The 14,247-nt window shown below is 33.3% G+C and overlaps 1 protein-coding gene across 3 annotated transcripts in view; it reads right to left on the bottom strand.

The window, feature by feature from the left end:
- The window catches only part of FANCL (FA complementation group L), a 91,468-nt gene that overhangs the window by 1,442 nt on the left and 75,779 nt on the right, over positions 1-14,247 (bottom strand). For all 3 annotated transcript variants that reach the window (XM_080814305.1, XM_080814304.1, XM_080814306.1), the window contains 6 exons: positions 9,690-9,840; positions 3,145-3,228; positions 2,621-2,666; positions 2,464-2,545; positions 1,542-1,658; positions 199-270 (listed from right to left, as the gene is read on the bottom strand). In XM_080814305.1, the coding sequence (XP_080670431.1) occupies positions 199-270; positions 1,542-1,658; positions 2,464-2,545; positions 2,621-2,666; positions 3,145-3,228; positions 9,690-9,840 (552 nt within the window). The remainder of the gene's footprint in view (positions 1-198; positions 271-1,541; positions 1,659-2,463; positions 2,546-2,620; positions 2,667-3,144; positions 3,229-9,689; positions 9,841-14,247) is intronic.

Raw genomic sequence — 14,247 nt, forward strand, 5'->3', positions numbered from 1 at the left:
CTTTTTTGGCCAAAGGAGCAATTTAAAAAACAATGTTATTCATAGGGACAATTTTACTTTTTTAAAAAAATATACCTAGAAGAACAGAAGTAACAAAATGTTTAAGATAGATATGTATATAGTGTATCAGCTTACCTTCCAGAACATGTTACTACAAGCTAGGCACACTTTATGAAATGTGATTAATGGTTTTCTTACCTTGCTACAATATGGGCATTCACCAAATATGATGTTAAAACTCTGTCTACTAGTCAGTAGTCCTCTCAACCACTAAAAATTTTAAAAAGAGAAGATAAAGGGAGAGTGTCAGCATGATTACAAATTACAGATACTCCAAGTATTATTTCCTTTGAGTACTTATATTTTTATTCCCAAAGACTGACCTTCTTAATTTTCTTTTAACAAAAAGTAAGGGGAACATTTCCTGAGCCAATACCAGACTGGTAATATGCTGAATAACAAACAAGGGGAGACGAGCATGGATTTCAGGGTTTATACCACTGATTTATAGCTAAATTATAGGCCCCTTTATGTACTTTCTCAACCCCAAAAGACACAAAAATAATGCACACAAGTCCATGGGGTTCATAGACCCCACCTAAAATCATTACAAATTAAGAACTCCCGCTGTAAAAGATACCACAGGCTCTTGAATATTTAGGTCTTAATCACCAATAGTGGGTTAATTCTCAATCCATTAATTAGAAGCATGAGGCAATCCATTTTTAAAAATTATATGAATATTCATTATTACAAAAAAAGCACATGTTCCCTTAAGAATATCTCTATAATTAGACTTGATATTTAATGGTTTTATATAAGGTAAATTGACATCTCCAAGTTCTCCATTGTTAAAGTACAGATAACACCAACTGCTAAGCGCAAAGATGGTAGGTGATATTAAGGAAGACAAGAAGCACTATACAACTGAAAGGTGCTCTATATAATCAAGTCAACTGTGCACTAAGATGAATGCTATAGAGATCAAGTGACTACACAGGAATGAAAGCAGACTTCACATATAGTAAATCACAGTAAGTAAAATGTCACTGAGAGTCCTATCACATTTTTAGAGCATAAAATACATTCTTCTCAATATTTAAAGATTATTATATTTATTCTATACTTAAGTCTACTCTGAAAAGTAACAGATACCCAATAGTGCTACTTCCCTTTCACCTTATTGCCACTACTACTCCCTCTTGGATGAATCTACAGTTTGCCTTGGGTTACAGAGGCATTAAACAGTCCAAGGTACCACTGATTTGACTTGTTAGCATCAGTAAGTAGTCCATGAATATATTCTGGATACATTTTCTCCTTTCTTGGGATACTTTAGGACATTTCTTCACTTACTAGTAACCAGGATGAAGAAATGAAAGCATATGGGCATCTGGAAATGAACTGGTAAAGGGGCCAATGGCAAAAGAGATCACCATTCACTAAACAGAATTTAGACTCTGTATATTTCAAATATGCATATTCCCTATGTCATGGTAGCCAAAAAAGTCTTGCCAAGGTTACTTTTATTTTATTTCTACCTCATATAAGCATATTTGATGGAAAGGCTGTCCACACTGGGAGTTATCACACACTTGATCAGGAATGGCACCATCAAGCTGATAGGCATAACAAATCCCACAATCCATAGAAAAATCCTTCAAAAGAAAACAAATATTTATATGTGTTTAAAACACAAAGGTAACATAAGAGTGAATACGGTATAGATAAATATTAACTTTCTATCAAGTTTTTTATAAAGGTAGCTATATGACTGTTTAACACCTTAGAAAAGCTATTGCTAAGAAGAGTGCTTCCTTTTTCATCCAGTAAGTAATGCACACAGATATACTCAAAACAGATTCTATTTTGGGCTTAGGTAATTTTTCCATATTGTACTTCAGTATAATGCCACTGTAGTATGTAAAGAGAAGAACTGACATTTGATTACTAAATTTCAAAATTCTATAACTAAAGGAATTAAAAAAACATCCCTACCACTTTAACTGTCTACAACCCCAGCTGCTTTATCAAAAATCAATTCTAAGGTTATTATTTTTGCAACATAGTAATGTCTATTCATTTTTAAAAACTGTACTGCCACCTTTCACAAATAACATCTAGTTAATTAAAACTTTATTTCAATCATCCATAAGTAGATAGTAACAGAATATCCAAACATCTCATTAGCTACTTTGGACCTTTCCCCCTATTTTTAATAATAAAGATGTCTGTCATTAATCACTTTATTACTGCGAAGACCATGAAAAAAGTATACTTAAACCACTAATCAAAGGTTAACAAGTTCTTTGATGCTACTGTTGCTTGCAGTTCAGAAGTCTGTTATAATATTCTTCTAACTCCCCCCCTTTCAGCCTCATTTTTCTCTGGTGTCTAAAAGAAGAACATTTAACTTTCATTATGCTATGCTGTTTGGAATATCAAAGCACTGATAAAACTTACAGATTTTTCCAGGTTAGCGCGAGCTGGAAAATCTATTTCTAAAACATCTTTCAAGTTTTGTAACAGACTATTTTCTGGATCCCTGAAAGCATGAAAAAAAGTGTGTTGTTAAATTTGCAAAATAGAAAAAGAACAACTGTATTGCAGAGATACCTACCACAAATGTATGTTTCTGCTCAGCTTAATTCCCAGAGGTTTTACAACTTCAGATATTTAAAAAAAAAAAAAAAAAAAAGTTTAATAATTTAGCGTCTGCTGCTCTCACTTTGTAAAGACATTAAACACAATTTTTTTTTTTTTTACTGAGATATAATTGGCATATAACATTGTATTAGTTTTGGGGGTACAACATCATGATTAGGTATATGTACTTATTGCAATACACTCACTACAAAGGTTAGTTAACATATCACCACTTGTAGTTACAAATTTTTTTTTTTTGATGAGAACTTTTAAAATCTATTCTCTTAGCAACTTAAAAATATAAATAGTTAAATACAGAATTTCCTAAATACTTGGCTGGAAAATCTAAATCATATTTTTTAAACACCACAAAAGTACATAGTTCAGAATATTTTCATTTAAAATAATTACCAATAATTACTATTTCAGAATATCTTAACAGTGTGAGATAAGAATTTTATGACCCTGTTAAAAACATTTAAATATGAGATCTCATACCATGGTCTGCTCCAAGAAAGCAGTACTCAGGAAGCATACTAGGATGCCTGGGGTCAACCTCTATATTTATTGAAGCATTATTTCCTAAAATAAAAGAATATTGAAGTTTATAGAAGTAGAAAAGTTCATCGAACAAAAAATAAAGGGGCATCTATCTGGTACTTACTATACCAAATGATTAGCCAATGTTTTATAGTTTTTGTGTTAAGTATATTAGTATTTTACGGTCTAAGAGAAATAAATTTTGAAATTATGATTATGACTAAAGATTTGGGGATCCACCCAAAGTTTCAAAATACACAGTCCATCCACTGAGTTACTATAATTAATTTATACTAGAATTCTGGTCAAAATTCTATTATACATTAAAAAGTTATTACAGAGTGATAAAGATCTATGACATTAAAAGAAATCACAAGATTAGGAAATAGTTATCTAAATGACTTCCATGGCTTTCTTGAAAAAGCAGAACTGTGGTCAAAAATTAAAAGACCAGAAATACAATAAATGGTAAAAACAAACATGTTTATGACTTTTTATGAGGTTTTATCAAAACATTTTCTAATAATCACTTTCAATGTAACTGGACTAAATTTTCCAATCTAATGACATAGGGTTTCAGAATGGATTTAAAAAAAAACACAAGATCCATCTATATGCTCCATTTTACACCTAAAGATAGCTGCAGATTAAAGGGGGAGGGGGGAGAAACACTTGTCACACAAATGGGTATCAAAAGAAAGACGGAGTAGCCATACTTACATTGGACAAATGACTTTATTTTCTTTAAATTCAATCATTATACAATGTATTACTAGTTTCAGAGGTGGAGTTTAGTAATTTATCAGTTGCATATAACACCCAGAGCTCATTACACCAAGTGCTCTCCTAATGCCCATCACCCAATTATCCCATCCCTTCACCCCCATCCCTTCCAGCAACCCTTTGTTTTTGTTTCCTATGATTAAGAGTCTCTTACAGTTTACCTCCTCTCTGATTTCATCTTATTTTTCTATCCCTTCCTTTATGATCATGTTTTGTTTCTTAAATTCCACATATGAGTAAAATCATGATAACTGTCTTTCTCTGACTGACTGACTTCACTTAGCATAATACCCTCTAGTTCCATCCACAATGTTGCAAATGGTAAGATTTCATTTTTTGATGGCTGAGTAATACTCCACTGTATGTATATATACCACATCTTCTTTATCCTTTCATCTGTTGATGGACACATCTGGATTCTTTCCATATTTTGGCTATTGTGGACACTGCTGCTATAAACATCGGCGTGCATATTCCCCTTCAAATCACTGTTTGTATCCTTTGGATAAATACCTAGTAGTGTAATCGCTGGTCATGGGATAGCTCTATTTTTATTTATTTTTTATTTTTAAGATTTTATTTATTTGACAGAGATTACATGTAGGCAGAGAGGCAGGCAGAGAGAGAGAGAAGCAGGCCCCCTGCTGAGCAAAGAGCCCAACGTGGGGCTCGGTCCCAGGACCCTGGGACCATGACCCGAGCCGAAAGCAGAGGCTTTAACCCACTGAGCCACCCAGGTGCCCCAGATAGCTCTATTTTTAACTATGGACAAACCAGACTTTAAACCAAGACTGTAACAAGAGATGAAAAAGGGGACAATCTAACAAGAACATCTAACAACCGCAAATATTTATGCACCCTAAGTAGAAGCACCCAAATATATAAAACAATAACAAACATAAAGGAACTAATTGATAATAAAAATAATAGTAGGGGACTTTAACACCCTACTTACATCAACGAACAGATCATCTCAACAGAAGAGCAACAAGGAAACAATGGCTATGAATGACACATTGAACCAGATGGACTTAACAGAAATATTCAGAATATTCCATCTGAAAACAGCAGAATACACATTCTTTTCAAGAGCACATGGAACATTCTACAGAATAGATCACATATTAGGTCACAAAACAGACCTCACCAAATACAAAAAGACTGAAACCACCCCCTTTTTTAGTCAAAGCAATGAAACTTAAAGTCAACCCACCTAAAAAAATTTGAGGAAGACCACAAATAAATGGAGGTTTAACAACATGCTACTCAATAATGAATGGGGTCAACCAGGAAATAGAGGAAGAAATTTAAAAATACATGGAAACAAATGAAAATGATAACAACAATCCAAAACCATGGAGATGCAACAAAAGTGGTCTTAACACCTAAGTATATATGGTAATACAGGGCTACCTCAAGAAGCAAGAAAAATCTCCAACCACCTAACCTTAAACCTAAAGGAGCTAGAAAAGTAACAATAAACGAAGCCTAAAGCCAGCAGAAGGACAGAAATAATAAAGATTAAGACAGAAATAAATGGTACAGAAACTAAAACAAAACAAAACAAAAACAATAGAACAGATCAATGAAACCAGGTGCTGTTTCTCTGAGAAAATAAAATTAATAAAGCTCTACCAGACTTGTCAAAAAGAAAACAGAAAGGACCCAAATAAATAAAATCACAAATGAAAGAGGAGAAATAACAACCAACACCAAAGAAATACAATTATAAGAGATTATGAAAAATTATATTCAAATAATTGGGACAACCTGGAAGTGGATAAATTTCTAGAAACATATAAACTACCAAACTGGATCAGGAAGGAATAGAGAACTTGTACAGACTGATAACAAGCAAAAAAATTTAATCAGTAATCCAAAAACTCCCAAGAAACAAAGTCCATGGCTAGATGGCTTCACAGGTGAATTCTAGTCATAGCAATCAGAAAACAAAAAGAATTAAAAGGCATCCAAATCAGCAAGGAAGAAGCCAAACTTTCATTCTCTGTAGAAGACATGATACTCTATATAGAAAACCCAGAAGACTCCACCAAAAGACTGCTGGAACAGATAAATTAATTCAGTAAAGTTGAAGGATACAAAATCAACATACACAAGTCTGTTCCATTTATATACACCTATACTGAATCAGCAGAAAATGAAATAAAGGAATCAACCCCATTTACAATTGCACCAAAAATAAGATACCTAGGAATAAACCTAGTCAAAGAGGTGAAAGACCTATACTCTGAAAACTATAAAACAATGATCAAAAAAACTGAAGATGACACAAAGAAATGTAAAGACATTCCATGCTCATGGATTGGAAGAACAAATATTGTCGAAATGTCTATACTAACCAAAGCAATCTACACATTTAATGCAATCTCTATCAAACTACCAACAACATTTTCCACAGAACATAAACAACCCTAAAATTTATATGGAATCACAAAAGACCCTGAATAGTCAAAGCAACCTTGAAAAAGAAAAGCAAAGTTGGAGGCATCAAAATTCCAAACTTCAAATTACATTACATAGCTGCAGTGATCAAAACAGTGTGGTACTGGCACAAAAACAGACACCTAGATCAATGGAACAGAATACCCAGAAATAAACCTATAACTATATGGTCAACTAATCTTTGACAAAGCAGAAAAGAATATCCCATGGGAAATGATGATGGGGAAACTGGACAGAAACATGCAGGAGAATGAAACTGAACCACTTTCTTACACCAAACACAAAAATAATTTCAAAATGGCTGAAAGACGACCTAAGTGTGAGACCTGAATCCATAAAAATCCTAGAAGAGAACACAGGCAGTAATCTCTTTGTGACACTGGCCATAGCAACCTCTTTCTAGAACTATCTTCTGAGACAAGGGAAACAAAAGCAAAGATAAACTATTGGGACCTCATCAGAATAAAAAGCTTCTGCAAAGAGAACGAATCCACAAGACTAAAAGGCAGTGTACAGAATGGGAGAAGTTATTTGCAAATGACATATCTGATATAGGGTTAGTATACAAAATATATAAAGAACTTGTGCAACTCAACACCCAAAAAATCCAATTGAAAACGGGCAGAAATATGAATAGACATTTTTGTAAAGAAGACATACTGATGGCCAACAGACACAAAAAGATGCTCAACATCAGTCTTCATCAGGGAAACAGAAATCAAAACTACAATGAGACAGCACTTCACACCCATCAGAATGGCTAAAAACAACAAAAGAAATAACAGGTGGTGGCGAGGATGTGGAGAAAGGGGAACCCTCAAACTGTTGGTGGGAATTCACCAACAGTTTTAAGGTTCCTTAAAACGTTAAAAACAGAACTACCCTACAAACCAGCAATTGTAGGTATTTACCCAAAAAATACAAAAATACTAATTCAAAGGGATATATGTACCCTGATGTTTATAGCAACATTATCTACAATAGCCAAATTATGAAAACAGTCCACGTGTCCATCAACTGATGAATGGATAATGAAGTAGGGGTATAGATATACAATGGAATATTACCAGCCATTAAAAAAAAAAGAAATCTTGCTGTGGCAACTATGTGGATGGAGCCAGAAAGAATTACACTAAGTGAAATCAGTCAGAGATAAATACCATATGATTTCACTCATATATGGAATTTAAGAAAACAAATGAGCATAGGGAGGTAAAAAGAGAGAGGCAAACCAAGAAAAGAGACTCTTAACTATAGAGAGCAAAGTGATGGTTACCAGAGGGGAGGTAGGTGGTGGAATGGGTTAAACAGGTGATGGGGATTAAGGAGGGCACTTGTGATGAGCACCCAGTGTTGTATGGAAGTACTGAATCACTATATGGTACATCTGAAACTAATATTACACGGAAGGTCACCTGGAATTTAAAAACTTAAAAAATAATAAATAATACAGAAATAAAAAACATTTTGAGTTCTTTTGTTCCATTATAAGTTAACAATGGATTCAATTCATATTAAATCAGATACTGTTTATTCAATAACAAAAACAACTTACCTAGTTTATGGAAGCTAAGAAAATCTATTTCTATTTGGCAGTAAATTCCTTTATAAATTCTACCTATTGGAATATTGTACTAATTTCAGAAATGTTACTATTTCTTAAAGGTACATTAGTATAACTATAAGGTCTATTTGGATTTTTTACAGTAAAAATGGCTTGATAAAGTTTATACAGTGTAACATTAGCTTTTGGCTAAGGTTGGCAACAATGTGAACACAATTACAATAGATCTGACAAAAGGAGATAATCAAGTAAAACAAAAAACGACTACAAATCATTCCTGAGAAAAACAAAAATATAATTTACAATCTCATTTGTTTATACATTCGTTACCATGAGCACAAATTCCGTATTAGCCTTTAGCAATGTCATGTACTAATGGCTCCAGAAAGTACTTTCACTTAACAGTGGGTATATTATTTAATATATTTCAATTACTTTGCTGAAAACTTGGGTCTTAAAAAGACAAATCAATGCCTGAGGCAAAAAAAAAAAAAAAGAAAAAGAGCTAAAGGTAAATATAGAGAGAGTGAATAAAAAACCAGGTTGTCTATGCTGAACAATGAAAAATATAATAAAAAGTATATTTAATCATTACCTGATCAAAATAATTATTTAAATGGAGCTATAAAGAAAATTAATTACTATACTCCTTTGAAGAAAATACTTATTCTTAATATCTATTTGTTCACAAATACACCATAATTTGTTAATTATTCCAAATTAAATACCGTTAGACTTTTTAGACGGAGTAACAATACTACTTGCAGAACTGCTTGCACAATGATACCTTCCTTTTCTCATAATTACATGTTACTTCTTTTCTCCCAGATAATCGATTACGCCTGGGGAGAAACTACAAAAATTGCTAATGTGGATATGATTCACAACAGAATTTCATAATATCCTTTGAAATATATGCCTTTTAACAATATATTTATTTGGGCTTTCAAGGAAAACAAGAAGGAAAGATATAAATAGGTATCTTATAATCATCTACACTACTTACTGTGAACTCAAATATAGTTTAAAACATCTAAAATATTGAGAGGTTGAACTCTAAAACTGACATATTGCTTTTTCATAATGAAGATACATAAAGCAATAATTTTATAATAAAGAGAATATGGTATTGTTACAAGGATATTTACTGTTATATCACATCTTATTCATTAATATCATGTTATTTGTAGTAAAGAAAATACCTAAAATGTTTAATTATTATTTTGTGCTTTCTGATTTTTCTTTAATGGCATGCATGGCCTACTTCAGCTGCTTTTATCCTCTAAATTTTGTCAGAAAATATTCCCAGATCTGTTCATATTAATCTTGTCTAGTCTCATGGATGAAGACTTCATTATTGTAATTTTTTCTCTAAGTCATGTAAGTTTTGAAAAATCTGTTTCACTATTTCTGTGCTAATTAAAAGCTAAACAGTATCTCTGAATGATACTTCCATTGATCATCACCTTTTATAATGAAACACCTCAGTGTTTGCCCTTTTCTCCTGAAATAGTTATTCAAATACATAGTAATAAATCACAGTTCATCCCAATAAGTTTTAATAGTTGACTTCATGCAAAAAAAAAAAAAAAAGTCTCACTTAAGAGTCCAATGTCCTGTTTGGGTCCATTTTCCTAATTAATACAAAGTACAAACGCACACACACAAAGTCTCCTTAATCCTTTTTCTGTACCTAGTGCAATTCTGCGTGCTGTCGCACTCCGGGTAGGTTTTTCTGGCTCAAGCACCCAAGTCTTCTCATCGATTTCATCCATAACATCCCAGAATGCCTTCAGTGATTCTAAGGCTGCCAAAAACTGACCGTAAATGCTTATTAAGGAGCTCTGTGAAAGACAGATAAAAGCTGCATAAGTTGCATGATGCTCTTATCAAGAGCAGATAATCTTTCACTTAAAATACAATTCAATTTAGAAATTTTAAGCTCTGTTTCATTTTAGCTGAAACTACTCAAGTAAACAAGAGTCAACTCTCTCTGCTTCACCTCTCTTCACCTCCATTAGCATTGACAAAATTTTCTGTTTGTCATTGGGACTGTGCATCTTACCAGAAATTGTTTTTTAAAGACCATATTTATTTTTACCATGATGCGTTCTGTACTATATTTATAGAATAGTAATTACTAGTACAAGATGACATGTATGTACTTTATTAATGGCTATACTATATATGTATTGAGCATAGTGTCTATACAATTTTAGTATGAAAGTTATCAAGTCATCTAATATGCACTTATCAAGTTAAATGTAGCACTATTTGTAATTCAATTAAATTACTATTTTTTAAAAGATTTTATTTATTTATTTATTTGACAGAGAGAGAGAGAGAGAGAGAGATTGAGATCACAAGGCAGAGAGGCAGGCAGAGATAGAGGGGGAAACAGGCTCCCCACCAAGCAGAGAGCTCGATGTGGGGCTCAATCCCAGGACCCTGGGATCATGACCTGAGCCAAAGGCAGAGGCTTTAACCCACTGAGCCACCCAGGTGCCCCATAAATTACTTTTTAAAGATTTTATTTATTTGTCAGAATGGGAAGAGAGAGAGTAGTGTGCACAAGCAGTGGCAGCGGCAGGCAGAGGGAGAAGCAGACGCCCGCTAAGCAAGGAGCCAGATGCTGGACCTGTTCTCAGGACCCTGGGATCACGACCTGAGCTGAAGGCAGACACTCAATGGCAGACATCTGAACCACCCAGGCATCCCTCAGTTAAATTACTTTTAAACATTAACTTTATAGACTTACTTAGGCAAAGAGTATAAAAAGGTTCTACATATATTTTCCCACAAGGTTTTTATTGATTAAATTCAAATAATGGAGTACATTTTTTGTAATATAGATCTATTAATGAGAATAATGTGGATGGGGAACAATGTTTAATTGGGGCTAAAAGTTAGTGTTCCCTTTATCAAAATCAATTGCAAATGTTTATCTGTTAATGTCTGTAATGAAATTTTACTTGTATTAACCCTGAAAATGTTTTTTCACACACATAGGCACCTTGTGGAATATCTAGTACTGACAAATACTGATATAAATCCAGACGCATAGCATTTTAATAGAGACCATTCATTACTAAGCAGACATCTGTAGATTCCATGAGGTTCCACTTTTTTTTTTTTGAGGTAAAATCGACATACGTTATATTAGTCTCAGGTGTACACCCCAATTTATTATTTGTGTATACTGTTAAACAACCACAGTAAACCTAGTTATCTGTCACTGAATTTCCAAAAAAAAATTTCTGCCCTTGTGATGAGAACTTTTAAGATTTACTCTTTCCAATTTTCAAATATGTAATAAAACACTGACTGGGTTTTACATATTTCTGAGAATTCAAATAAATTACAAATAAGATTTCTTCTAATGTTAAGTTTCTAGCCAACATCTGAATTCTGTATTTCAGACGTTAATCTTTCATGGGAATTAACAAATACATTTTCAGTAATAATAAGAACTAAAGCCATTGTTCTAAGGATTTTGTTTATGGGGGCACGTGGGTGGCTCAGTGGGTTAAAGCCTCTGCTTTCGGCTCAGGTCATGATCTCAGGTCCTGGGATCAAGCCCCGTGTTGGGCTCTCTGCTCAGCAGGCAGCCTGCTTCCTCCTCTCTCTCTGCCTGACTCTCTGACTACTTGTGATCTCTGTCTGTCAAATAAATAAATAAATAAAATCTTTAAAAAAAAAAAAAAAAGAAAAAAGAAAAAGGATTTTGTTTATGTATTTGAGAGGAAGAGAGAGAGAGAGAGCACGATTAGGGGGAGGGTAAAGTGAGAGGGAGAAGGAGGCTTGATCCTAGGACCCCAGGATCATGATCCGAACTAAAGGCAGATGCTTAATCAACTGAGCCACCAGGTGCCTCTACCATTCCTGATTTTAAAAATCAATTCATCATTACTTTCAAAGTCAACAGTTTCTTATAAAGTAGTACGTTTAATGGTTACCACTATTTATTAAATATGTTATACTAAAAACAAAACTAAAAGTTTAAAAAGAACAATTAAGGATCTTACTGTTTCAAAGAAGCAAAACATATTTTTAAAAAGTCACTGAAAATATTACAAATGTATTTATCCCAAATAACTGATACAAGTCAGCAATGCAAGAATACAGTATACCCTGAGTAACGTGAAAAGGAAGTACTTCCTTAACGGTATACTTTGTACTTATACATGCTTAAGGAACACCTAGATGAAGTCATGGCTCAGTTTCACAAAGCTAATTCAACTCTGCAACCTTCAATAAACGGGGGCCGTTTATTGAAGTGGGGAGTGGGGGTGTGATGTAGGTTAAGTGTAGGAATAAAATCTTGAAGGTAGAATACTTGTTCTCTTTTGTTATGCCATACTTATCTATAAGTTTAGATGCCGAACAGAAATCAGAAACCAAACTCCCAAGTTTTGTTTTGTTATTAAACATGCCACCGTTCTTTAGATAACCAAATAAGAAATCAGCTGTGATTTCTTTTTACAGCTAATATATTCAATAACTAAAGACCTTTTTTAAATTTCATTTTTAACATATTTCTTGGTAACTCTATTTACCCTAGTATTACTATGTACTATTAAAATAACCCCCTCGCTCTTGTTTTCACATCCAGACATGCCATCACTGCCTTATCGCAGCATACCCTATCTAAAATGTAAACTGGGGAACCTGGGTGGCTCAGTGGGTTAAAGCCTCTGCCTTCGGCTCAGGTCATGATCCCAGGGTCCTGGGATCGAGTCCCGCATCAGGCTCTCTGCTCAGCAGGGAGGCTGCTTCCTCCTCTCTCTCTCTCTCTCTCTCTCTCTCGGCCTGCCTCTCTGCCTACTTGTGATCTCTGTCAAATAAATAAATAAAATCTTTTTTAAAAATTAAAAAAAAATAAAATGTAAACTGAACTTATCAGTCTGCCTCCAAAAACCATTCAAAACACCTTCTAACTGGATGTTTTCCCCTCTAGTCATATTCCCCTGAAGCCCATTATTTATATTGCAATTAGGTTGATATTTGTATTCTGCAAACCTGAAACTATAACTTCCTGGCTTACAACAATGTAAATGCAGTTCTTCTCAAAGTGGTATTTTTTCTTTGTAATACCACCACTTAATGACAGCAACACAAATTCCAAGATTTAAGTAAACTGAAGTCAACTACCTGACATAAGAGTAATTATTTATGAGCGTCATCATTTTATTTCTTAAGGCAACTATTAGTTACAGGTAGCTTGCAAACTGTTTTATGTTACTGATTAAAACCAAAGTTCTTTATCATGGCTTGCAATTAACATTATTTAATATGCATCCATAGTTATGTTTACACAGAGTAAACAAATACTTTCCAAGCTTCAGTAAGGATCTTCTCTGACTACAATCTCAAATTTCTATGATTCCCAAATTTCTTTAGGCCAGATAGAGAACTCCAGAACTGCTCAGCTCTCACTATATAGATGACCTCCACACGGCTAACAGACATATCACATTCCTATTGCTCCACACTGATGTCATTCTTTTCCCAGAGAAATCTTCAGATACATACACAACAATATAATTGCTTGACAGTATGTTGATTTATTAATAGCTTTATTGAGATGTGAACAATACACAAGAACTGTACATATTTAACACATACAAGCTGATAACTGTGTCTATTTTTGCTTTGTTGCCTGTGCTTCTGGTGTCAATCAAGAGATCATTACTGAGACTAAGATCAGGAAGTATTCCCCCCTGTTTTGTATTTGTAGTACTTTTTAGTTTCAGGTCTTAATATTTAAGTCATTAATTCATTTTGATTTTTGTATACAATGCAAGGTAAGGGTTCAATTTCTTTTTTTGTTGTGGATATCCTACTTCCCAATACCATTTGTTGAAGAAACTATTCTTTTTCAAAATCAGCACAATAATGTCTCTTTCTCTCCACTTATAGCTGTATCTGTATAAAAATCTACAATTACCTATTCATTGTTAAGCCATGGAAAAGCTAACCAAAAAAACCAAAAAGTCACAAAATGTTTTCACAGTGGCATCTTTCGTTTGAAAGTAAGTATGCCAAAACACAATGTCCATTTCTGGTGTGCCTGACTGTAAATGAAATCCTAAACATAGCTCCACTTAAAACTAACTCTACATTTTGAACAAAAAATAAAAGATATTTAATAAAGAATATAATATATTATATATTATATTATATATTATTATATATTATTATATATTATTATATATTATTATATTATTATATTATATATATAATATATTATA

This window comes from Martes martes (genome assembly GCF_963455335.1).
Source record: "Martes martes genome assembly, chromosome: 9".
Lineage (NCBI taxonomy): Eukaryota > Metazoa > Chordata > Mammalia > Carnivora > Mustelidae > Martes > Martes martes.